This window comes from Saccopteryx leptura, chromosome 5 (assembly GCF_036850995.1).
Source record: "Saccopteryx leptura isolate mSacLep1 chromosome 5, mSacLep1_pri_phased_curated, whole genome shotgun sequence".
NCBI lineage: Eukaryota > Metazoa > Chordata > Mammalia > Chiroptera > Emballonuridae > Saccopteryx > Saccopteryx leptura.
In genome coordinates this window covers 148418814-148445954 of record NC_089507.1, presented here as the reverse complement: position 1 = coordinate 148445954, position 27141 = coordinate 148418814, and the positions used below count along the sequence as shown (strand labels likewise).

The 27141-nt window shown below is 50.4% G+C and overlaps 1 protein-coding gene across 6 annotated transcripts in view; it reads right to left on the bottom strand.

Annotated features, from left to right (window-relative positions):
- The window catches only part of ASAP2 (ArfGAP with SH3 domain, ankyrin repeat and PH domain 2), a 160908-nt gene that overhangs the window by 23137 nt on the left and 110630 nt on the right, over positions 1 to 27141 (bottom strand). For all 6 annotated transcript variants that reach the window (XM_066385982.1, XM_066385983.1, XM_066385985.1 and 3 more), the window contains 7 exons: positions 22039 to 22142; positions 21872 to 21941; positions 16892 to 16979; positions 12472 to 12520; positions 12220 to 12386; positions 9150 to 9283; positions 371 to 465 (listed from right to left, as the gene is read on the bottom strand). In XM_066385982.1, coding sequence (XP_066242079.1) covers positions 371 to 465; positions 9150 to 9283; positions 12220 to 12386; positions 12472 to 12520; positions 16892 to 16979; positions 21872 to 21941; positions 22039 to 22142 — 707 coding nt within the window. The remainder of the gene's footprint in view (positions 1 to 370; positions 466 to 9149; positions 9284 to 12219; positions 12387 to 12471; positions 12521 to 16891; positions 16980 to 21871; positions 21942 to 22038; positions 22143 to 27141) is intronic.

Here is a 27141-nt window from a genome sequence, read left to right as displayed (position 1 = left end):
CACCCCCAAATCCATCCCGGTGTTCACCGGCCCTAGACCTCCGTTGGCTTCCCCTTGCCCAGCGCTGTCTGCGGCCAGTGCGCTGTCCAAGGCACACCAGCAGAGGGCAACAGCCACCACGCCCCTTCACATACCCAGGACCCCAGCCCCCTCAGCTTTCCTGTCCCCTGCCTCTCCCTATGAAAAACAGCCACACCAAATTTCTATGGGGAACATCCCAAAAGGTAAGGTGACTTAAAAAAAATACACCTCAAAAACACCAAAACATTTAGGCTGATTTAATGCACCCCAACTTGTTCTCCTGCCTCTCAGGACCCGGGTGCAAGGCCAGCCGTGTTTGGAAGGTGTGAGTGGCCAGTTCCGCACTTACATGTCGCTGCCCGGGTTGGGTTTGACTGTGTCCTCGGCTGGAAGACAGCACTCCATAATCTCATTGAAGCCTGCATTCCCGATATTCTTGGCGAGCTGTAACAACAGTCTACTTCAGGGCACTCAATTATTAATACAGCCTGCTGCTACGTGCTACTCACCCATCCGATGATTTATTTAGTGGCCACTAAGAAATAGAGCAGTGAAGTGGTTTTGCCTTTAATAAAGATGGACAAAACCTGAATCCCCAAGGTACCCATAGAACTCAAGGTAAGAGGCAGCGTGCTCGTTCCAGATCAGCGTGCTCCTAAAACACCCCCAGAGAGGGTGCCGTTTCGGACAGCCTTAAGTGGCAAGTTGGCTCAAGGCCAGCTTCCATCCTTACCCACGCCCCCAAAACCAAGGCTTCCACCGAAATGGACCTAACCACCTTCACTTGGTTCTACTGACAGGTTTTGGGACCTCAGGTGTCTCTTATTAGCTTGAGCTTCCAGGGTTCCTCCTTAAGATGGGACAACAGCGATCTCCCAAATAGGACAGTTCAGGGGATGGCATATCAGGAGACAGGCACTAAGAATGTAACGGAGTAATGCATTTATGCCTAACAGAAGGTCCTCACTTGCCAATCAACCTTCTGACTTGTGAAACGTTGAGCGAGCACATTCTAACTCCGGCTGAGTGCCCAGCTCTGCGCTCGATGCAGCAGACGCTAAGATAAACATCGCGGCGTGTCTCGGCCAGGCCACCTGGACGGGATGGCAACTGGCCCTCCTGTGAGCAGAGGGTCACTCATGGACTCCAGCAGCCCGCTCAGCACCCAATCAGCTTCAGAAACCCATGGGAGCCCCGGGCCCAGGGCTGCTCGGAGAACATTTTAACTACTGTGTTGAAAATGACTCAATGGTGGTAGGGGGGGGCGGAACTTCTCCACTTCCTACGTTCAGGGAATGGTGTGGGAAGAGAGAGGGCTCGTGGGGCCGTCCTGGGGGTAAGGCTGCTGCCTCAGTGGCTTCTTCTCTCTCTCAGGGGAACTGAGTGGAGGGACAAAGGAATCAGGTTAGAACAGCTCAAGCTTCCAGTAACGTGAAGTGAGAGGGGGTCGGAGGGGTGCCCAAGGACCACAGAAACCTGGGGGATAGCGTATGGGCTGGGCGAGGAGCCTGCCTGGGTTCACCTTGCCCTTGGTAAGTGCACAAGGCTTCCTAGACGACCCAATGCACTAGCCCTAACCACTGAGCCCTATCCCCAAGCCAATGACAGGTGGCCAAACACCAGGCTCCTCACTGCAGTTTCCCCCGACGGGCTGATGGTCAGGATGACATGCCACGTCGGGTGACAGGGCCAATGCCTGCGAAGGACTTCTTGGGCCGTCAGTGTCAGACTAAACCTCAGGGTTGTAGCCCCTGGTGAGAGTCAGATATGACTTATTGCCCTGTCTTTTCAACGTAACGTGGACAGCGTCCCCGAGCCAAGGTGGTGTCCTTTCTCGGGTGAGTGATAAGAACAAGCCACAGCGCCCTGTGGCTGAGGGGCCACTGCGCCCTGTCATCTATGACAGCAGAGGGAAGAGGGGTGCGAGGAGAACTCCCTGGGGAGCAGAGAGCTCTTCCCTTCTGCTCGGACTTGGCTGCTGTATGCGGGGACAGCTGGTCCAGGGAGCCCCAAGTCCGTGCATCACACTCATCCCAATGCAGAGAAATGTGCTGCTTCCCGGCAGAGCCAAGTTCCCATGGGCACGTCAGCCGGCAGGGAGCCCCTCTGCAACCATCAACACAGGCAAAGCAACTGCAGACGGAGGCTGCAGGGTCACGTTGAGAACACATGGGGCCCAGCTGGCCAAGCAGGCAGGGGACAAGGAAGCGGGCAGCCACGACCCACGTGCCCTCCACTCCCAGACACTTCCCCAGGACTCCGAGGGCTCGGGGCTGACACGGGGCCAGGCAGGACCCTGGGGTGTAAGTGCTGCATCACGCAGAGAGGCAGACTCTGGCCGCAGGTCAGTGCAGGAACGCACAGTGGGTCCTCCAGCATGCGGGGCACTGGGCATGGCTCACGATCCTGCTTAGAGGGGCGCAGTCTCACGAGACTGTGAGAAGGCTGGACAAGACGTCTGTACTGGGCACACAAGGACGGAGGCGGCAAGTGCCCGTCAGCAGAGCAGTTACTGGGTCCCCATGACCACTGGACCGCGCGGGCCCTGTGCGAAGACCCTCGCTGCACGGAAGCACTCTGTGGACGGGGCCAGGACTCGCACCTGCCCGTGGGGGGCCTCCTGGGCCGGACAGGGCCCGCTCCCCACTCGGCAGCTTGCAAACAGCCCCACGAGGAGGGCGGCGGGCAGGAGGAGGGCGGAGGCCGTGACACAGGCCCGCCTCAGGAGTACCTTCCACTGCGGGTCATAACCCATGTTCTTCCATTTGATGGAAGGGGATTTTTAAATTACTGACTCAAATTCAATTTCATAATGAAATTTCCTTCATGAATTTCATTTACAAAGTGAAATTGATCATAAGATACTAGTATCCTGTACCAATAAATCTATCTTATGCATGGCCTGAAAAATCAATGCCTCTGTGTTAAGGAGAAAATGTTATCTTTTTAAAGTAAAAAGGCAGGACTTTCCTGAGCTAACCGAACGAATACTTCAGGTACCCTGGTCGCCCCCCGCTGAATAAGACCTGGTTCTGAGGACAGGCAAAAGGAAGACGAGACCACTGCCCGCCAGCCCCCTCTGCAGTGTCACTGAAATTCGTTCATAGAAGCCACGCTTTGAAACAAAAGACACATTAAAAAGGAAGTGGTGAGCATCCAGGGAAACTCTCTGCAAACCCAAGGCCAGAAAACAATTTATGGAATGAAGCAAAACGGCTTTTTATCATGAGGAATGTGCTCTGGCCACAGGGAGGACCAGTGACACAGGGGTGAGCACCTGTTTTTTTTTTTTTCAGGAATGCAATGCCAGGCAGAAAACAAAAAAAGTTCCTGGTCATGCCCCTGCTGTACAGAGAGGTCTAACGAATGCTGTCTGTATAAGAAAACATTCTATGGCCTGACCAAGCGGTGGCACAGTGGATAGAGCATTGGACTGGGGCATGGAGGACCCAAGTTTGAAACTCCGAGGTCGCCAGCTCGAGCGTGGACTCATCTGGCTTGTGTCCAAGGTCACTGGTTTGAGCAAGGAGTCACTCGCTCTGCTGTAGCCCCCAGTCAAGGCACATATGAGAAAGCAATCAATGAACAACTAAGGTGCCGTAATGAAGAATTGATGCTTTTAATCTCTCTCCCTTCCTGTCTGTCTGTCCCTATCTGTCCCTCTCTCTGTCTCTCTGTCACACATACACACAAAAAAGAAAGAAAAAAGAAAGCATTGTATGATGAACAAAACCACAGACCCTGACATCATCACTGCTCTGCGAGTCTGAAAGGCTCAGAAACAGGGCCGATGACCAGATGGAAGAGGGTAGGGGGGTCCCTCCTCTGGAAGGGTTCTGTGAGAATCCTTGTGGAGGAGGAGATAATGATAGCTGAGAGTTTATAGTTTTTACCCTGTGCCACACACATACATGCACACGCACATGCACACATGCGCACGGAAGCTTTAGACTCCCTTTTGTTCGGGTCTCCAACCATCTGAATTAAATAAAATAACCGAGAGCTTGAGAAAGGCCAGCGCCGCTCCCCATGCTCTCTGAGTGGGCACGAACCCCGGACGCACACTCTCCCTCTAGCAAGAACCCGTGGCCAAGGAATGAGGGTTGAGACACGGCGTTGCACCTGGGCCCCTGGCACGCAGGAGTGAGCCTGAGCCCTGGCTCAGCAGTAGAGCTTCGGGCCAGTGTGTAGAAGTCCTGGGTTCATTTCCCAATCAGGGCACACAGGAGAAGCGCCCATCTGCTTCTACACCCTTCCCCCTCTCCTTTCTCTCTATCTCTCTCTTCCCCTCCTGCAGCCAAGGCTCCAATGGAGCAAAGTTGGCTCGGGCACTGAGGATGGCTTCATGGCCTCCGCTTCAGGCACTAGAATGGCTCCAGCTGCAACAGCGCAACACCCCAGAGGAGCTGAGTATCACCCCCTGGTGGGCATGCCAGGTGGATCCTGGTCGGGTACATACAGGAGTCTGACTGCCTCCCCGCTTCTCACTTGGGGGGGGAGAGTGAGGCTGGGGTGAGACATGGGGAGATGCTCGCCTCCTGTGACCAACCAGATGGCCAGAGTTCGGGGGTGAGCAGCACTGGGTAGAAATAAATCTCCTGTGACTCAGGGCCTTCTACCTTTGTTTTTCTGATAACCTCCCTAAAGAAAAGGACAGTCAGACGGGGGAGTGTTGACGTCTTTCAAGACCACAGACCAGATTTTGAAAATAGCTGCAGATATTCCAGAAGGAGGGGGTGGGGCAGGCAGAAGACGGTAGAGGGAGGTGTTGATGTACTGTGATGGAGACTGGACTTGGGGTGGTGAACACACAATACAATAGACAGACGATGCACTGTAGAACTGTACGCCTGAAACCTGTATAATTTTATTAACCAATGTCACCCTGATACATTTAATTAAAACATCTCATGCAAGAAAAGAAATATTGCAGATATTAATTCAGCAGGTTCCGCTCAATCTCTCTGATAACTGAGAGATGGCCAAACTTGAACCTCTGATGAGATGATACAGACAGAGGCTCTGGGAGGCAGAGCCTAACACCCCGACCAGAATCAGTAGTGACACAGGACAAGACCACCCACCACAAAGGCCAGGGTGTCCCAGACTCCTCACATAATAAGAGTGTGAGCTCCAGAGTCAGGTTGAAGGGGTTCCCTCACCCCAGATATGATACTCCAGTAATGACACAACCTTGGGCACATGAAACATTCTAAGCCTCTGTTTCTCCTTTGTAAAGTGGGGACAAGACACCAAGGTCATGTGGCTTTTTTTTTTTTTTTTCTCTTCTTCATTTTTCTCAAGCTGGAAACGGGGAGAGACAGTCAGACAGACTCCCGCATGCACCCGACCGGGATCCACCCGGCATGCCCACCAGGGGCGAGGCTCTGCCCACCAGGGGGCGATGCTCTGCCCATCCTGGGCGTCGCCATATTGCGACCAGAGCCACTCTAGCGCCTGAGGCAGAGGCCACAGAGCCATCCCCAGCGCCCGGGCCATCTTTGCTCCAATGGAGCCTTAGCTGCGGGAGGGGAAGAGAGAGACAGAGAGGAAAGCGCGGCGGAGGGGTGGAGAAGCAAATGGGCGCTTCTCCTGTGTGCCCTGGCCGGGAATCGAACCCGAGGTCATGTGGCTTTTGTAAAGGGCAAGTGAGCTAAGTAACACACAGAAAGTGCCCAGGATGAAACGTGCCATTATTACTTCACCGTGAATCATATAACGCTCCCCCACTGTTTTATGAAAACCAGTATGGCCTGCCCAGACAGTGGCACAGTGGATAGAGTGTCGGACTGGGACATGGAGGACCCAGGTTCAAAACCCTGAGGTCACCGGCTTGAGCATGGACTCCAGCTTGAGCGCGGGGTCACTGGCTTGAACAAGAGGTCACTCGGTCTGCTGTAGCCTCCCCCCCCCCCCCCCGGTCAAGGCACATATGAGAACACAATCAAAGAACAACTAAGGTGCCGCAATGAGGAATTGAAGCTTCTCATTTCTCCCTTCCTGTCTGTCTTTCCCTGTCTGTCCCTCTCTCTGTCTCTGTCACAAAAAACAAACAAACAAAAAACCAGTAAGGCAGGGTAGCAGTGGCTGGGTTCACCGGTGCTGACTGAGGAAATGCACCAGTGAGTCTCAAATCTACATTGTCATCAGTTACCCAAGGGGCCACTCAGACACACCCAGCTCCCGACATAGGCTGCCTGCATTATTATAACCACAGTGCGGAACTGAGAACTCGCCACATGGGTCTCACCGAGGCCAGCTTAGTTTTAAGCATGAAGCAATCAGGGACGTTCCTGACCGGGCTACTGGAGTCCACTCCTGCTTCTCCCACTTCGTCTTTCAAGACCACAAAGGAATTCTTTGGACAGACGGGGAGGATTTGACAAGGTAGTTTGAATGAACGCATTACAAGTTCAGACAGGCTGGATCCAGAGGAGTCATCAATAAAACATATGGTCCCCCGAGTGGCATATGGACCACAATAATTGATTTTCTGTCAAGACAATTGCTCTTGACATTAAAGTCGATGGCAATCAATATCCACTAATATTAACTGTCCGACACCAACTACCCCAAGAAAAAAACACAAACGCTGGTTTCTAACCAGCAGTTATGTACTTTGAAATCGGCCCACACAGGCGCGTTCTTGAGGTGGTCCCAACGTACTTGCCTGGGTGCGTCGTGTCCTGCCACTCAATGCCCTGAAAGTTGTTACCTAGAAAATGCTTCAGCCTCCTAATGTCGACCTGTCCTGCAGGGCTTACGTGTTACCACCAAACCAACACTGCAAGACTTTTGTAGAAACAAAGGCACTAAAAGCAAATATCAGTATCTCTCCCCAAGGTCAACAGTTAAAGGGAAGGAAAAAAGTCCACTGAAGACCGAGCCAAGCAGTGACCACAGACTTGGCAGGAATGGGCTGATGACTCAGGGAGGAGAAGGAGTCCGCAGCTGTCGTGGGCGTTGGGTTCTGCATCTGTCATGAAGGGGGCGAACCAGATGAAGCCACCGGCTATTCCAGGATCTTACACCAGTCCCAATGCCCCTTTGTGAGTTTCATTTCACTTTATTCATTTAAGAATAAAGATCTGCAACAAGAAAGCGGCCTCGACACCAGGAGCTGGGAAGGAGGAATGAGCAACAAGTCTGTGTGAGTGCCCAAATCCCTCTGACAACTATCAACAGCCGCCAGCCCCAGGGGACTTCAAAACACCAAAATGGGTTTGATGAAAATCCCCATGTCAACTTTCTTTTTTAAGAAATAGAACAAAAAGAACCATCAGATTTGTACAGAACCATAAAAAATCGCTAATAGCCAAAGCAATCCTGAGAAAAAAAGATTGAAGCTGGAGGTATCACACTACCTGACTTGAAACTATACTACAGAGCCCCGATAATCAGAACAGCATGGTGTTGGCAGAAAAACAGAGATACAGACCAATGAAACAATTGATAGCCCAGAAATAAAACCACATATATATGGACAAATCATCTTTGACAAAGAAGCCAAAAACACACCATGAAGGAAAGTTGGAAAGCCACATGCAAAAGAATGAAACTTGAGCCTGACCTGTGGTGGCACAGTGGATAAGGTGTCAACCTGGAAATGCTGAGGTCGCCGGTTCGAAACCCTGGGCTTGCCTGGTCAAGGCACATGTGGGAGTTGGTGCTTCCAGCTCCTCCCCACCTTCTCTCTCTGTCTCTCTCTCCTCTCTCTCTCCCTCTCTGTCTCTCTCTCTCCCTTTCTCTCTCCTCTCTAAAATGAATAAATAAAATTAAAAAAAGAAAAAATAAATATTCTTTACTGTACCCTCAATAAAAAATAAATTAGAAAAAAAAAAAAAAAAAGAATGAAACTTGAATACAGTTTGTCCCCCTGCACAAAAATCAATTCAAGATGGATCAAAGACCTAAATATAAGATCTGAAACAATAAGTTACATAGAAGAAAACATAGGTACTAAACTCATGGATCTTGACCATAGAGAATATTTTATGAATCTGACCCAAAAAGCAAAGGAAATAAAGGGAAAAAAAATAAATGGGACTATACTAAATTAAAAAGCTTCTGCACAGCAAGAGAAACTGACAACAAAACAAAAAGGCTGCCAACCAAACGAGAGATGATCTTCACAAACAACAGCAGCAGCTCTAATAAGGGGTTAATATCCAAAATATAAAAACTCACCAAGCTCAGCAACAAACAAGCAAATGACCCAATTAAAAAATGGGGAGAGGACCTGAACAGACACTTCTGCCACAAAGAAATACAAACAACAAGTAGGTATATGAAAAGATGCTCATCTTTGTTAGCTATTAGAGAAATGCAAAACAAAACTACAATGAGATACCACCGCCACATGTAAGATTGGCTGTTATCAACAAGACAGGTGTTAACAAGTGTTGAAGAGGCTGTGGAGAAAAAGGAACCCTCATTCATTGATGGTGGGAATGTAAACTAGTACAGCCATTATGGAAGACAGTACAGAGATTCCTCAAAAAATTAAGAATACCATATGACCCAGCAATCCCTCTACTGGGTATCTACCTAAAAAACTCGAAAACATTGGTATGCAAAGACACATGCACCCCCATGTTCACCGCAGCATTATTCACAATGGCCAAGACATCAAAACAACCAAAATGTCCCTAGATAGAGGACTGGGTAAAGAAGATGTGGTACATATATACAATGGAATACTACTTGGCCACGAGAAGTGACAGATTATCATTTAATACAACACGGATGGACCCTGAGAACATTATACTAAGTGGAATAAGTAAATCAGAAAAAACTAATAAGTATATCATTTCACACATAGGTGGGATATAAAACTGAGACACATAGTCACAGACAACAGTTAAGTGGTTACCAGGGGGAGAAGGAAGGAGGAAGGGGAATAAAGAGGGACAAATATACAGTGATGGAAAATGATTTGACTTCGGGTGACGGGCACACAACACAGTCAACAGTTCAAATGCTATAGAGATGTTCACCTGAAATCTATGGGTACTTATTAATCAATGTCACCCCATTAAATTTCTAAAAAAAAGGATTTGAATGCTAAAATGAAAAGTTAGCTTTAGCTCAGTGTATTTCCACTCCAAAAACCAGGATTAGAATATTACCAGCAGCTCAGATGTTCCCAGGACGTCTAACGTGAGGGACTGGATTCTGGAGTAATGGACCCCCAGCTCCCGGTGGATTCCGGAGCACTCGATGCAGGTCAGGATGCCCAGGTTGGTGGAGAGCCACGTAGGATCTGCCGAAGAGAACAGAGACCTTGGAGCTTGCGGTAAGCAGGAGGCCAGGGGTCAGAACATTCTCTTGCACAATCACTGAACAGGGAGTTCCGGGCAGGAGCATTTTTAATTTTTTTTGATCCTTGACGCAGCCAGAACCCTCATCTCACCAGAACACCACCAATTTACATGCAACACACACACATACACATACACAGGCACATGTCTGTTCTCTTTTCTTCCTAACCTGCCATGTCCTGGTCTTTCCTTCATTTATTAGGTGACAGGTGATGTGATAGGTGAACAAGAAGAAACAGTGCCCTCTAGTGGCCATGTCCACAGACAACCTGGTCATACCAGCAAAGCGGGGAGAGAAAAACGAGGCTTGCTGGCCAGCCTACCACTATAGAGGGAGGGGACTAAAGTCACACCGTCTATATGCTTACAAAGATGCTGATAATAATGGCAGAGAACACGTGCTACACACTGATGCCGGCTCTGTGCTCCACACTTTGGTAGCAATAACAGCTCATATTGTGAGAGCTCTAGAAATGACAGTCCTGCTGGACCAGGCGGTGGCGCAATGGATAGAGCACTGGCCTGGGACGCTGAGAACCCAGGTTTGAAACCCCAAGGTCACCAGCTTGAGTGTGGGGTCACAGACATGACCCCATCGTCGCTGGCTGAGTCCAAGGTCGTTGGCTTGAGCAAAGGGGTCACTGGCTTGGCTGCAGCTCAGCCCCCAGTCAAGGCACATATGAGAAAACAATTAATGAACAACTAAGGTGCCACCACAAAGAATTGATGCTTCTCATTGCTCTCCCTTCCTGTCTGTCCCTCTCTTGCTCACTCTCAAAAATAAAAAAAATAAAAAAAAATAAAAAGTAACAGTCCTTTCATGCACTACCTCATTTAACTCACACAGAGCCCCAGCAGGCAGCAGGGCAGGTGCCTCACACTGCTCAGCAGCAGGGCCCCCTTGGGGCTGCAAGTGGACATGGAGCCAGCCTGCAGCCCTGCCTTTACCTGGGCTCAACCCACGCTTCTCCTCAGTGTGACAGACTCACCAAAGCGTCCTACTATGTGTGTGGCACAGAATAGGTACTCGAGAAATGTTTCACAGGTAAATGCTGAATTTACCGAAAACGGGGAATTCAAAATGAAACTTAACTTGAGCACATTATCACAGCCCACAAGTACAGTTCTCTTCAGAACAGCTCGCTGCTCTTAGAAATGCACAGCAGGTAATGGCGCAACCGTGGTCACCAGGTGATTGCAGAGTTATTTTTAAAATGTTCAAGTTATAGAAAATTTCTTTCCTATTAGGAAACGCTTCTGGGCATGTGTGTTTTCATTTCACTGGACCTATTCTATTGTATAACGTATACCATGTTCTTGGTATTTACAGGTGTACACTTAGACTACTTTATTATTATATTTTCTTATTGATTTGAGAGAGAGAGAGAGAGAGAGAAAGAAAAAGAGAAAGAGGGAGAAGCACTGATCTGTTCCTGTATGTGCCCTGCCGGGGATCAAACCGGCAACCTCTGCATATCAGGATGATGCTCTAACCAACTGAGCTATCCCACCAGGGCTAGACTACTTTGTCAGCCTTTTTTATAACGCCCACATTTGTCTTAGCATTTTAAAACAAAAAAACCACATAGCTTTGACTTCTTCATGAAAGTGTTTTAAGGTCCAAGCACCATCCTTATCTTTTCTTAAGAAAAAGTCCCATGTCACCACTTCCCAATCCCTTAAAGAGAAGATCTAAATGGATCTTTAAAGATTCTGCCAAGAAGGTATTTTTAAATGGGTCCATCCAGGACCTCATGGGGTCATTCCTCAGATGATCCCCATATAGAGCCTCCAGGGTCACAAGAACCTGCTGGTGTTTCTCAACCCTTCGCTCTATGTCTGTTGCTGGTTGTTTATGAACACTGTCATGGGCTTAGGAGTGAGCAGGTACCTGATCGCTCTAGCCAAGTGCCTGTCTTTCTCATTCTTTAAATGTTCACAAAAAACTGCGCCGTACTCCCCCAGGCCCGACCATTCCACCCTAAGAACGGATGAGTCAACCCGTAAACTTTTATAGTATCAGTTGTTCAAGTCAACAGCAATAGGCTGGGCCCATTAGAAAGGAAGCCCCTAATGTAGTGGTCCCCAACCCCCGGGCTGCGGACCGGTACCGGTCCGTGGGCCATTTGGTACTGGTCCGCAGAGAAAGAATAAATAACTTACATTATTTCCGTTTTATTTATATTTAAGTCTGAACAATGTTTTATTTTTAAAAAATGACCAGATTCCCTCTGTTATATCCACCTAAGACTCACTCTTGACGCTTGTCTCGGTCATGTGATACATTTATCCGTCCCACCCTAAAGGCCAGTCCGTGAAAATATTTTCTGACATTAAACCGGTCCGTGGCCCAAAAAAGGTTGGGGACCACTGCCCTAATGGGCTTTTACCAAAATGCAGGGAATAAACATTCCATTCGATAGCCCGTGGACAGCTGGAAGCCACCCGTAAACAACCCCGACGGTCCCTCAGTTCTCCGGACAGCAACGATGGTGTCTGATAGAGTGAGAGGCTCTCGCAGGGTCACAAACCGAACGGTGGGTCATAAAGTCACTGCAGACGTACTACAAAGGGCCAATGGGGTCAATCCTCGGAAAAGCCTCTGCAGCCAATAAATATAAAAGCCAGATGACTTTGACCTCACATCAGCTCCATCGGGCCCAATTCACAGGCCCCCATTCTGAAGGTCATCTCCCCCCCACCCCCACCTCACCACGGTTGGCACACAGCTCAGTAGGTGTTTGTGGGACGGCGTGAGCTGCGCCCAAGCCATCCAGAACTTTCCGTCTGAAATGGAAGGGGGCATCAATGGTGTATTCCTGTGACACGGAATGGGACCTAAAGGCCCTGAGTCGGGCGTCGGAGGGCACCGGGTCACCTGGAGCCCCGCAGTCACAGCACACGTCGTTGCCCGTCATCCTCTGGACTTCCGAGATGATCTCCTTGGTCAGTTCCTGGACTATGTTGTTTTCTCCAGTGTTGTCGTCGCCCTTGAAGGCGTTGTTCAGAGCTTCCTCTTTGCTGTTCTGCAACACGGACATCCATCTGGAGGAATAACGGGGTGGGGGGGCTGTGAGGGACCCCAGGGGGCTGCCGAGGCCCTGCCCTGGCCTCCCTCCATGGCACTTACATCTGACACTCCTGCTCGTCCTCTGCCTGGAAGTGGTACGTCCGGTCATCTGCACGGCAAGAGGAATCCCGTCAGATCAGTGCAGTGGCCAGGAACCCGCCCGCAGTTATGACTGAGCCTCGGGAACGCTCTAAACTCTGCACCAGGAAGCACGTTTTATACAAAAGCGAGCACCCATCCCCTTGCGTCCTCCACGGGCCTGCCCTCCCTGCTTGGTGACAGTGGCTCCGAAATCCAAATGAGTGAGCCCGCCCGTCCCTCCAGTCTAAAAAGTACATGACTCCCAAAACCTGAAGCTGTCCCATCAAACCACCAGCAACCTTTCAAAAGCCTTAGTTTTGTTTTGTTTTTAACTTGCTCTAGGACTTAGTCCCCAAAAAAGTAATTGCTGAGGACCTTGAAAACTAAAAGCTCCTTGGGCATTTTTGGACCTCCTTAGAAAAGACTGTTATGGAAAATGGTCACAACAACATGGGATGGGTGGGCCTGTCACTAACAGAGCCCCAGTGAGAGGGACTGGTCAACAATGCCGAGGGCACAGGAAGCCTCACGCCAGCCCGGCTGGCCGGTGTCAGCAGCCGTTTCTGCCGCACCACTGACCCTGAGGGCAGGAGAGCGGTCAGGGTGCATCAGGTGCTCCTCTTGCACAAAATGCATCACTTCAGTGGACAACCAATCGTGGGAAAGCATCAGAGACCCAAGTTGAGGGACACATGGCCCCAACACTGATCAATCCGCCTCAGAAAAAGGACCAAGGTTAGGAACATCAAGGAAAGGAGACAGAAGAGCGCAGACCGAGGAGGCTCAGAAGAAATCACAACAGAGGAGCGGCGCTGTGAAAAATCTGTAAGGTCTGAATAAAATTCTCAGTTCACAGCATCCTGTCAACATCCGCTTCCCGGCTTCGACAGTTGTTCACACGCCTAGCGATGCGTACCACGCGCTACCTGACCACGGACCTAGGGTGTTAACTAATGCATTAGCAGGACCTGGTAGAGGGACATGCAGAAATTTTTGACCTACAGTCAGCCCCAAGCAAAGCAAAAATCATTACATTTAAGAAGAAAAAAACCCCAAAAAACAAAAACGGGGGAGAGCTAACTTCTCCAGGTGGCAGAGTCGTGGAACGGTGATGGTTCTTGGGGACACACACAAACACCTGTGTCCCTTAAAACGAGCGAACATCCCATTTTCCAATAGTAGTTTTAGACTCCTGAGAGCTTGTTGCTTCTTGGAATAGCCCCTGCTGAGTTAGCTGGGCGGAGGCGGGGGCCCAGGGAAGGAAAGTGGAAAAACAAGGTGGCCAGTGGAGGCAGGGAGATGCCAGCTCCCGGTCAGACACTTCCCACCTCACCCTCCTACCTTTTCCTGCGCTCCCAACACCCCAGGGCCCTGGTCAAGCTAGGGCTCGCGAGTCGCACGCTGCTCTTTGGCCCCTTGAGTGTGGCTCTTCCACAAAATACCACGTGCAGGCACTACCTCGATAAAGAATGTACCTACCTATATAGTTTAAGTTTAAAAAATTTGGCTCTCAAAAGAAATTTCAATTGTTGTACTGTTGATATTTGGCTCTGCTGACTAATGAGTTTGCCAACCACTGCCCCAAGGTAACGGAACCCTACCCTCTTTGCTGAGGAAGATATGGGGTTTAAGAGAACTGTGGTTTCTTTTTTTAAAAAATATTTTATTTATTGATTTTCAGAGAGAGAGGAGTGAGAGAGAGAGAGAGAGAGAGAGAGAGAGAGAAGGGGGAGGAGCAGGAAGCATCAACTCCCATATGTGCCGTGACCAGGCAAGCCCAGGGTTTCGAACCGGCAACTTCAGTGTTCCAGGTCGACGCTTTATCCCACTGTGCCACCACAGGTCAGGCCAGAACTGCAGTTTCAAGCTCAGAAAAATGAACTTGATTGTGTGGTCGAAATGGCGGTATAGAAGTGGGACTGTCGGGAGGAGTTCCCGCCGGGCACTGGAAAGAGTGGGGTGATGCCTCCTGCCCTGCTCCCACCCTGGACCTGGGCAGCACAGCCCCCGCCGGAGAGGACTGGGAGGGGACAATCCATGTCCCTCGCTAGGAGGACCCTCAGAGTCTTCAGAGGCTGTGCCAGAGGCCCGCGTCAATTTCAGAGCCATTCCATGGCCAGAGCGGGCTCAGCCCACGTTCTCTGGCTAATTCTGCATCCTAAGGTGAACCCTGCAGAAGTGGGGGGGGGGCTCTTCCCAATAAGACTCCCCTCACAGACACTCTCCCCAGATGCCCAGGAACCAAGAGCCCTTTCTGGCAGCTCTAACGAGAGGGGGAAGAAAAGAGGAGATGGGAGAGTGGGTCAGAGCCCCAACTGGACGGTGGCGGGGAAAACACATGTGTTTAGATGCAGATATCCAGTTGTAGCCAGAGCCTCGGGCAAAGACGCACCTTCCCCAGCAACTGTCAGTTTTCAGCAGCGCCTCAAACCAGGCGTGGTGAGCCCTCCCGGGATCGGAGGCTGGCAGACCTGGCCTGAAGCTATCTGTTATGCATCAGGGACTGGAGCAAAGACGCTGATGGTATCCCGGCCAATGTAAGCTTGCCAGAGTGTTCACATGCAGCCAGATTTTCCCAGAACTGCCTCCCACACTGAGGGCAGGCCGTCACTCACGCTTGGTAGGCAGTGAGGCACACTAACCATTGCTCATCCTCCCCGTGTCTGGCTTGTCGTTACAGCGTGCAGGTTGGGGACGGCTGTGGAGCTGCTCACAGTCTGAAATAAACACTTCTGCACATATGGCTTCAGGTTGGAGCTCCCTCAGGGATGCTGGAGGGGCCGGGGGCAGGCTGAGGGACGTGTGGCATCCCCCCCACATGTGGGCACAGATCCAGCAGGCCTCTATAACGGCTGTGTGCCAAGCAGCTGCTGAGTAACAACACTCTGCTTATTATAAGAACGGAAGGGCCCACCTAAAACCCTCCAGTATCCCTGGCCACTGGTGACAGCAGGTCTCACTGCCAAAGTCTCTCCCTTTAACTGAATTTTATGTTGGTGTCTAGAGGCAGAAAATCCCATCAGTGATCGCACTTCAAACTATGGTCCATTCTCCATGTCTACACCATTTTATATGCATGCAGGACCTACACAGGCTTTGAGGGGAAGGCTAATGAATTTGAGGACCTTACTAGACTGAGTAGGGTCATAGGGTTTGAAGATGAAGTCAATACTTTTTATCTAATTATAATATAATTTATTTATTGATTTTAGAGAGGGAAGGGAGACAGAGAGAGACAGGGACTGAGACAGAAACATCAATCTGTTTCTGTGTGTGCCCTGACCTGGGATCGAACCGGCAACCTCTGGTACCGGAATGATGCTCTAACCAACCGAGCTATCCATCCAGAGCAAGTCAATTCTTATTTTACACACCAGTCTAGAATCTGCAGAACAGAACCATCGACACGGTCCCCTCTCCTCACAACACGCTGATCAGGGGTCTCCCGGAACTTGTACATCGCGCATGGGGACAGGGAGACAGGTTCGAGTGTGAGCCACCGTGGGCCTCCGTCTCCTCCCCTACCGTGGAGGAAATGGGTTTGCTGTGAGCATAAACCACACAGTAAATGAGTCCTGGCCCTCGGTAACACCACTCAACAAGCACCTTCGAAGCAGCCACTCCATGCTGGGGGACACAGAGGCAAATGAGACGGCACCCTTCTTCCTAAGATGCTCGGTCGAGAGTTTTCCTCTATAAATAGAGCACCTGTGCCCCAATCCCTAGTGAGTACCTTTTGAAAGGGGAGCGGGTCTCCTCCTTCCCCCCAAACCATAACCCTGCCAACACAGAACGGCCACACACACAGGGCAGATCATCTTATGACTCTCCACTGTCCTTTTCTTCTCTCCCAAGGGGGAGAGAGAGGGCACAGTCACCACAATAGATGAGTCGATGGTGACTCTTCTGTGTGTCCTCCCCCCCAAAAAAAACAAAAAGCAGGCAGAAGCAGAAAGGCTAATTCTGTGACCGGAAAGACAAACCAATTTCAAAAACCAAAAGCCTCGAGGGTTCCGGGAGCTGCAGATGCGACTCCGTCCATCTGTGGCATTTCTAACACCGCGCAGGTCACGGAAGCGTGGACAACAAACCCGTCCTCTTTCCTAAGGAAGGGAAGGGATTCTAGGCACGTGGGCCGATCTGGTGCAATCTCCTCATTACAAATAGGAGACGGCACGTCAAGGCTGAGAACCACAAGGAGGGCGGGGCCGTCCTCAAAGTCAAGTCCGGAGGACCCAGAATTCCCAGGGAAGAGAGAAACACGCCTGCCACCTGAAATATAGGCCTTCCTCTTCCAAAACTAAGTCTTTCAAATGCCCTGTGTGAACAGGGGCAAACCCCCTTAGAGGATAGTTCCAAATGATGTCCCTGGGGCACAGCGTCTGAGAGACACACTTACGTGAAATGAGGTTGAAACACTTCTTCTCCTCGGGGTTGGTCTTTACCTGGCAGGTCAGCAGGTTGAGCTTTGCAGGAGGTCGGTTAGCCTATTTGAAAACCAAAAATATAAATACAGAAGGAGATGGGTAGGGGAGGAATGGAACATCATCCAGTGTCACTCCTTATGGAACTGTAGCAAGAACAGGGTTTCCCTGGTCCGCAAAGATAGCTTCCAGAAGGCAGATTTCACACAGACACCCACGACAGGGGGGCATCCCAACATGTCCTTGAGGTGCCACTCTACAGAGGGCCACTGTCTGTTCTGTGAGGGCCGCTCAGCGGCAGACAGAGGGACCCCCCCCCCCCTTGCTAGATGAGGAGACAAGGGATGCAGGGTTTGAGGTCAATGGCAGTGGACTCCCTGAGACCAAAATGCTCCAGTTAAAAGTCTGATTCCCAGTGATGCACAGACAGCTGGCTGGGAGACTTCGGCACCCAGCTCAATTTCTGGTGATCTGACAAGTATTTTTCTGAGTGTAAGCACTCCCTTCCAGGAAAAGCAATCTCATGGCATAAAAATGACAGAGAAAAAATTTTCCCTATTTCCTGAAGTGATAACAGATAACAGATCTATAATCCTAAGTGCCATCTGTCACTTAAGCTTCAACAAAACCACCCTCATTCACATACAATATCCCCCAACGACCCCCCTACAGACACACAGGGATCCTGATATATTTTTTGTTGGAATGTGTCAAAGTGATTATAACAATTTCAAAAAAATATCCCATTTTGTTCAAAGAAGCAAGAGACAGAGGGTAAAAAGAGAATTCCAGAAATAAAAAAATTATGAATGGCAAAATACCTCTCAGAAATCTTAGAGAACATTCCAAATATGACTGGGCTTGTGTTACCCGCCTACCAAGCTGCTAATGGAAAGAGAAAATAACATGTCTTGGACTTCAGTCATTTTCCACCTCCTCCTTGTAGCCACTGGCCATGTCATGATGTTGGGAAAGTTTGGATTTGGGATTAATGGACACACACACACACACACACACACACACACGTCTACACAAGGGCAGACCCTGAGAGCCTCATGCCTTTATAGACCCCTCTCCTTGCACTCTCACAGTGTCAGGGTGAGCAGGGGAAGGTCCCACTGACACAGGCCACAGCCCTGCAGTGGGAACCATCTAGGTTTGACAAAAGGAAGTCTGGATAATCAGAAATTGGATAAACAGCGTTGTCTCAGGTTCTCCTGGTATGTGACTGTGTTGTCCTCACCTTGTAGACAAAGTCCCTGGCTGTTCACTGAGGTCTGGAGATGCCTGTCAAGAGTCCTTGGATCATCAGCAACTGATGCAGGAAGACCCCAACCTCTGCCTAATCCTTCAAACCTTGACAAGGCCATGTAAAAACACCATCCTTCTGATTTGGGATCTTTACCAAGAGAATTAGCTGGCTTGTCTGGGAACCAACACACCCAAGGATATACCAGGAATGGGAAAAAGTAGGCTTGCAACTGTGTGTATGCAAAACACAGTTTATTCTTATATTAGTTAATAACTATGGTATTATTTCCCATATGAGCAACTGTGACCTTACTTTTGCCCCACCCCGTATTTCACCAGGACTACATAGAAGCCCAAACCATGGACACCCAAGTGCTTTACCACAGGTGCTCGGGCCACATCAAGTCTGCACCTACTCCGTGACCTCCCGGGACCGTGGAACTGTACGTGTGCATTTATAGGTGTTGTGCTTGGCCAGCTAGCAAACCGCCAGCGTCCACTGAATCTTGGACACAGGAGCTGTAAAAAGGGTTGGTGTCCTTTGGTAAAGACAGGCAGTCCCCAGGTTACAAACGAGACAGGTTCTGTAGGTTCAAAAATGTTTTAAGTATTTCTATGCCCAGACAGATAAAATTAAATACTCTGTTAAGACAAACACCTATCTACACTGCCTTTAGTAGGTGGATGTACCTGCTCCAACTTACACACAAATTCATCTTAGGAATAAACCTACAGAACCTCTCGTTTGTACCCCAGGGACAGCCTGCAGTGGAAAATGGTGTCATTAATTCAGCTACAGAATAGGTCTACGTCATTCACCAGACACCAGCGTTCCCCGAGAGCCGATCTGGGAAGCCGGGGTGTAGCAGGGAGCTCAGGGAGGAGAGGAAACAGACCCTAGAGACTGTGTTTGCCGCAGAAGTGTGGCTTAGTGGCAAAGCTCCATCTTAATCATGTGGTTCTCTTCTCTCCCAGGCTGCCAGGCCTTTCAAAGGAAGCCTGCAGTCTCCCTTCTGCTTAGTTGATAATCCCTTTAAAAAATTTAGACTATGCAAGAACCAGGAGACAGTGCTTCCAGCTGAACACAGGCCCCGGTGTGGCTGTGCGGCAAGGCTATGAATCTGGCCAAGACGACACCTAATTAGAGTTATTTTGTCCCAAGGACCACGTCTTCCCAGAGCCAGGAAGCAGAACTAGCCTTGGCTAATGGGGAATACCACCCGGGCTTTTGCCAAACTCATTCCGGATGTGGTCGTGGAGGTGCTAGAACACAGAACACACGATGTCATTCCCCAAGGGCTGCTGGCTTCCTGGGAAGAAAGTGGCTTTCCTAACAGCGCAAATGTATCCGGGCTCCCCAGACCCAAAGATCCAATTCTCAGCCCAGTGCCAGAGGCCGTGTTTGGATTCCCAGGTATGCAGGCAAGTCTTAGAGAAATCATTCCCCCCCCCCCCCGCCCCAGGTAAATCAGCAAAGCCAGGGAGCTGCCGTCTAAACAGATACACTACAGTAACCAACCAGAAGGGCACCTTCCACTCTTGATCTCAGCTGAGGTTAAAGCATGTCGCCCTACATGAACACTCTGTGGCTGTGGCTGCCCAGCGGGTGCCAGGACTCTGCCTCCGGGGTGTGCACATCACACAGAGAGGAGCCCTGCATGGGAGGGACCCACCTGCCACGCCTCCAGCCACTCAGCGGGGGCGGGAGGCAGAAGGCAGTATCTAGATAGTGGAGATCCCATGAACAGGGTTCCCTCCAAACACAAAGCACTTATTTACTATGCCAGGGGTGTGACCAGCTGAGCAGTCTGCATGCTAGTGGAGCTGGTTATCACTCCTGTCTGCCTTGCAGTGGGGTAATCCATCAACACTGAAAGCACGCTAAGCCTCCATGTCTGCTGAGAGGCAGCTTTAGCAACAGAAGCGGCTCGAACCAGTTTTTGCGGTCAGCAGAGGATTTCTAGGCCTGTTTTCAGTTGTCCTGAGCTTATGCGGAGGCCCTGGGTCTAGCCAAACACTTTCATGAAGCAAAAATACCAGATGACTTCAGAGCTGTAAATAAGCCGGACATGAAACTGGGTCTTATTTTAGGAAGTTTTCTGCATTGAGGCGGTCAGAGCCCGAGTGAGAACAAACCACCCAGCAGAAAACAATCGCAAAGCAGACCACAGAAGCACGGGTGCACCGCACAGGCAGGGAGCCCGGCCCCACTGTCCCGTCAACAGGGGAGCGGACACTAAAAGAATGTGCTGCCCTTGCTCTACGGCACTCAGACCCAGACGCACAGGCCACGACACCAGGGTGCAAACAGCATGGCCCAGGCCCCGGGTGACGCGGTGACCTCGAGGAGGCCAAGGAGGCTGGATTTTGGAAAAGAGAAATGAGCTGTATTTGCTCAGGTGAGAGGCACAGTCAATCCATTAGGCCAAGAGTTCTCTAAAGATGACACCTGACATAGGCTAGTTCTTCTGAGTCTGTCCCCCAAGCAGACTCAGTGAAAATGACGGGTCCCCAGCTCCTGCCACAGGGTCACCATTCTAGTTCCTGAGTGCTGGGAGAGGCTGTTTCTCTGGAAGCCACTATGAGCCATGACCTCTCTACAGAAGCCTTAAACCTATCCTATCTATATCCTTCACCACAAGGCCTGGGGGATGCAGGAGGGAGGGGAGGGGAGTGGAGGGAAAGGGATTGGAGGGGAATGGTGGGTAGGGTAGGGTCGAGTAAGGAAGAGAAGGGGAGGGGAGGGGAGGGGAGAGGAGGCAAGGGGAAGGGAGGGGAAGGGAAGGGAGGAGAATGAAGGGAAGGGGAAGGGAGGGGAGGGCCCAGGGAGTCTCCACCACCACACACTCCCAGGACTGAAACCACTACCCCACATACAGCACCAGGTCCCCTGACTGGGAGCTGAATCGCCAGCCATCACCAGTATTCCCATCAGCAGCAAAAATTATTTAGCAACCAATTCTGCCTTTAAGACATTCAAAAAAAATGTCTACCAGTCTACACAGCAGTTACTAGATTCCATCACATCAGGGAAGGTGACAATGTGCCCAACACCACTGTGGAGAAGCACACCACAGTGTGAAGGGCTGTGTGTGTCTGTGGCCACAATTCCCGGCCTCCAAAAGCGAGGTCAGCCATCATTTTACTCTGACTGGTTTTTCCGAGGCCAGCACAGAGGGTTCCACTTCCTTGCTGGGCAGTGACACAAGGGACAACAGAGGATTTGATTAAGGCTGCGCACGGTGTCTCAGGTTTCTATAACGAAATGACTGAAATCTCTCTCCCCTGCGATTTCTGATTCCGAGGGTCCTGATGACGCAAGTGCTTTTTCCCTGAACGGAGAACTAGAAACTGTCCCGCATGCGATGTTCGATGTCCAAGGACAAGGACAGCCAGGGAGCAGTGTGCTGGCTTCCTGTTTGTTTCCAGGGGCCTCAGATTCTAAAGGCAGAGTCCCCGCTGCCAGTTCTTCCCACCAGCTGGGGAAGGAAGGCTCACCAAGCGCTACCCGCCTGCAAAGGCATAAATGAGGAGCAGGTGCATCAAACGGAGAAGGAACCCCAACATGCTTTTCTCTGTGGAGAATGCCTTTACAACACATCCCTGAGGCAGCGACCCACGCAGGACCATGGTGTCCTCTCACGTCACAGAGCTTGTCACCCGTCTCCCTACAGCAGAGGCCGTGAGGTCCTAGAGGTACTTACAGTTCCGTGCGATATGGTCAGAAAGCCATTTTTAACCGAACATTTTCTTTTCTGCCACACTTTCCGGATCCTTAAGAGATAAACGGGGAGCACACATTAGAGCGGGGACATTCTGGGCGCAGGAGATGTGAGCGCCCCGGTCTGGTCAGGTCACGCCGCCCACATACCCGTCGCTCTTCTTGTAGAGGCTGCCATTCCGCTCCGTCCCGTGTTCTTTGTTTCCCTGGGGCTGATGGAGGCTGTAGGCGGTGCTCTGGCGGAGCTGCGAATCCTGCCAAAGGTCAAGCAGCGGGTTTTACTGCCGTTCATATTCCTACTGAAGGAGCAGTACACAAAAGGAACTTACGCCCTTAAAATGGTTTTTGTTTTTTAAATTAGAGAAATTGCCCCTTCTCACCACACCAAAAAAACAAATTAAATAAAAAGGGACAAAAAGATTAATATCCAGGGACTCATAAATGCCACCTCTTAGGCTGGAGAAGGAAATAATAAAAACCAGTATTCCCAAACCGCCCAGAGAAGGAGCCATCTGGAAGTTACAAGGCTTTATTTCATTACAAGGCTTTAAGTTCCTGATAACAGCAGGAAGCCTATGACAGGGCACAAGCAACCCTTTCCAGCAAAACAAGCAGGCAAAGCGATGTTCGGCCTCTTACTTGAGGCAAGAAATCTAAAGCCCTGCCACAGTTTCCTCCCTGGAAAACAAGAAAACAATACCCAGTAAGGAAGATAAACACAGTGAGGTTTCAGTAAGGTCACATGTGTGACCACCTGGGACAGGGCAGGTCCTGAACAATGTTCACTTCCTGACCTCAGCAATCCCAGGAGAGGGGTCACAGCCCTGAACCTAACTGCCTGGGCCTTGGGGTGGACAGTCCATCTGGGCAGCTGAGGACCTGGCTGAGTCCACCAAAACTGGGACCCTCCAGCCTCCAACCTCTCAAGGGCAAGGACCATCATCAATGAAGCCCTGGGCATCCAGGAGGTGCTCAATTGTGCTTAACAGATGGCAGCAGAAGTCCTAAGCCGGGAGTGGAGAGGGGCTGACTGTACCGGGCGGGCACTGGAAATTCTGGCAGACTTGAGGGACACTAGGAAGAGTGAAACAAGGACGTCTGAGTTCACAGGTCAACCAGGCGGGCTAAGGTCTGCCTCTCTCTGTGGGTGGACACCCTCCACCCAGCTTACTTCATCATGGAAGAAACGGAGCCCAGTGAAAGCAAGTGATCCAGTTGAGATGCAGAGCCTGTTGGAGCCAGAGAGGAGCACGGGAGGGCATCCCAGCTCCTATGCAGATGCTCCTTCCCTTATACCATGTGTCCCCGCCACGGGTGTCCCGAGAGAGAGCTGGCCTCATCTCCACTGCCATGCCAACGGCTGCCCTAGGGGGAACCTGGCACTGCCTGAACAATGAGAGAACTAACACGTGCCAATCAACGTGGTCTGAACTGGGAATGCACGTGTTCAAGAAGTGAAGAGCCGACTGGGAAATCCACAGGGGAGTGCAGGAAGTGGGCTTTAACGACAAAAGCAAGATGTGGCAGAGAATAAGGAGGGCATTCCAGGCGGGGCGGAGGGGGGGGCAATGCAAAGGCGTGGCGAGGACCGTGGCAATGGTGGCCACCCTTCAGGGACATGAGGACAAAGATAAAGTGGTCACTGGTAGAAGGGAACAGATAGGCTTGAATCAGAGTTACAGCCACCTTTATCCTTGGCAGTTTTAAGAAGATTTTTGAAGCATAAACATTTTTAATATTGATGAAGTCCAATTTTATCTACTGTTTCTTAATGGTTAGCTGTCACATCTGAGAAATCATGGCTCAATCCAAGGTTGTGAAGAGTTAGACTATGATTTCCTCTTAAGAGTTTCATAGTTTTAGCTCTTACATTTAGGTTGACTTGTTTTGAGTTAATTTTTGATAACGGTGTGAGGTAGGGGTTCCAAATTCACTCATTTTGCTGAGGCTGTCTACGGATCCCCGCATAATTTGTTGAAGAGACTGTTCTTTTCTCACTGAATTGTCTTAGCACCCCTGTTAAAAATCAATTGGTCATTAATGGAAGGGTTTATTTCTGGACTCTTAATTCTGTTTCATTGATATACATCTACCCTATGCCAGTGTCACACTGTCTTGATTATTATAGCTTTGTAGTAAGTTCCAAAGTCAGAGTGTACGAGTAGTCCTCCAATGGTGTTCTTTTTCAAGGTCGTTTCGGCTACTCTGGGTCCCTTGCGTTTCCAGATGAATTTTCAAATCAGCTTGTCAGTCTCTGCACAAAGGCATCTGGGATGTTGCCGGGGAGTGCACTGACTCTGCAGTTCAGTTTGAGGAATATTGGCATCTTCACACTATTGTCCTACATTCCATAAACCCGGGTTGTCTAGCCCTGACTTTTATTTTTTTTACTCTAAACTATATACGGGGTAACTCTGCAAAAGCAAACGAATGCACAAAAAAGCCCTCATCCGAGAAATCAATAGTGTGCTCAGGCGTTCCATTATTGAACGGACAGCAAAGCCTGAACAAACTGACCCCAAAAGAGAAGCGTCCTCACCTTCCACAGGGGAGTCCACACAGCACTTAAGTCCCCAGATAGCGAGGGCAAACAGCTCACTCATGGCATGAGACGGTCCCCAGCCCCAAGTTCTCTCAAAAAGGGCAGGTATCTATCTCAGCACCAGCAATCGAGAGCATACCCAGCTCTAAACATCACTGGGAATAAGTGCAGTGGAGGAAAAATGCAGAAACACTGCTCGCCTACACGAATCTCTGTGACAGCCTAAACATATACCTGTCAAAAGACGAAACTGCACTACCAAGAAATACACCTATCGATGCGTAAGGAAACGAACCCTGCCCTAGCAAGTGGGAAATCATGTGAGCGCATTGCTAGACATCTCATGTCGAGCATGTTAATCAGAACTCGTCCCAGGTCTTATGAACAGAATAAAGGGCCCAACTCTCTTTTCCACAGAATCAGGACCCCCTCCCCCCATCCCCACTAGAAGTTAAGGAAGAAATGACTGTTTTATTCTTCAGACCGGGCATTTCTTGAATCAATTAAAAAAAGCAGGCACAGCTGGAACCGTGGAACATAAGACTCATACGTAAGAGCACTCAAATCAAACCCACTTTAGAACAAATTATTTTTAGCATCATAAAGGTGACTTTTAGGTGGCCCAACAAAGACAGCCTCTCTTCACCTGTTTATGCAGGTGTGTTTATGGAACACCTGCTCAAATGAAGGGGGACAAAGGAAGCTGGCTCTTTCACAGAACCAGGACTTGGGTTTCATGGACTATAATTCAAGGGGAAAGAGACTTTCTTTCTGGAGAGATGAAAACTCTAAAGAACAGCGGCAACGGGATGGGGGGGGGGGTCCACGCTGCTCCGACTTTCGGAGACTCTCCTACGAGTTCCGTGTGTCCTCAGGGGAGCCCAGGGTGGACTAGGACTAGGACTGGACCGAGCGAGCCTCAGGCTGTTCGGATGTGAGAAGCACGCAGCCTAAGTGGGCATGTATGGGTCCTTCAGTCTCTCTTTAGATCTATCCATATCCACAGAGCCTCTCTCTGGTGACACCCCGACAAGTTCTCATCTTCCAGGCACTGTCTACGCTCTTAAGTTTCGTGTGGTCTTATGAAGTGTTGGCCCGCGACAGAAACCGCCTGGCAGAACCGCAGACCGAGCATCGGCAGTTGTCAGGAATGGTGCAAGGATGGCGAAGTTATAAATGTTACATAATGTAGGTTTACTCACAACATCAGAAGTGCCCCTGAGCTCTCTAAAACTCTAGAACATCCGTATAAAGCTTCTACACTTCATCCGTCCTCCCCTCAGAAAGCCCATTAATTCGTGTGACAAACGGACGGCCAAGGAACCACTTCTTGACACTTCAAGTTCCTCTGCCCAGGGAGGGCTGGATGTCCACCTCACTGACCGTCTTCCCACGGTGTGACAGGTGTGTCCAATGCCCATGGACACAACCAGGTGCTGGAGGCTTTGCCTCGTTAAGCCTTAAGCCACTGGAACACTTTTCAAATCTTGTGACCATCAATCTTTCATATTTCTGGGTAATTTTTTTCCAAGATTCTGTCTGGCACAAGATCATAAAGTCACATGGTATAACTGAATGAGAACAGGCTTGTGGTGGAACAGACCAAGGTTCAAGCGCATCTGTCCTCTCTCGCTCAGACTCCAGTGGTGAACGTGGGGGACTACCACCTGCCCTGCCAGGCACTATGGGTGACTGGGCACACTGGCAGGGTGCCTGGGAAAACCTGAGACGTGAGGCAAGCAGGAATGGCCATGATGGCGGGCAGCAGACCCCTGAGACAGTGAGGAGACTGGTGGGGAGGTGCGTCTCTGAATCACCCCCAACCCCTCACTGGGAGTCACCCGTTCTTGGAGCTGACATCCAGTACCCAGAGCTCTCAGGGCACTGTACCCCAGTGACTTTTCTGCCCCCACCCCAGACAGGGAGCCCCTGATGAAGTGAGAACGGATCTATTATATTGTTTGTGCAGTGCCTGGCTTAGCAACTGCTGACAACACGGTGGTCAAATGTGTGAGTCCATGAACGAGTGAGTCCTCCACTAAGGCAGAACTGAAGGCCAGTGTCAGGCCACCCAGAAGCTTGGCGGGAGAGGTAGGGAAGGGGACACCTGGCCAGAGGGGTCTGAGTAAGGCCAGATTTGGGCATGCAAGGGACCCAGAGTAGCCCCGGCCAGAAAAGCCAGACTCGGAAGAGGATCATGGTCGTCATGAACCTCAGCCACCTGGACAGCACCGGCTGTTTGGCTACATCTCACTGGACAGGGATACTTTACAAGGGGCAAGCAGAGCTTAGGAAAAGAGAAAGACCGTGTTCGAGATCTCCAAAGTGGAAAAATCATTGTGGTTTCAGCCCTGAGACCTGCAACACCGTCTCCCGGAGCCCGCGTACTCCCCACAGCAGCACAAGGTGGTGCTCAACATCGAAGAATAGAGGAGCCCAGGGCCACCCCCAAGGTGGGGGGGGGGGTCCACCAGCCCCGCAGTGAAATGTGTCCCTGTGGAAGGAAGGTCACTGAGACAGATGCACATGAGGGGGGTGAGAGGAGGTGGAAGAAGGCAAGGTGGACAGGGAGGTTCCTGCAACACCAGCTGGGCGGGCAGGTTCCAGCCTTGTAAAAGGCATCTTTCCGAAATGTTCCAACTGTGGTACAAGACTATGGTGGGGGCAGTGACCCCGTGTGCAGATGGGGCAAAGGGATGGTCAACAAAAAA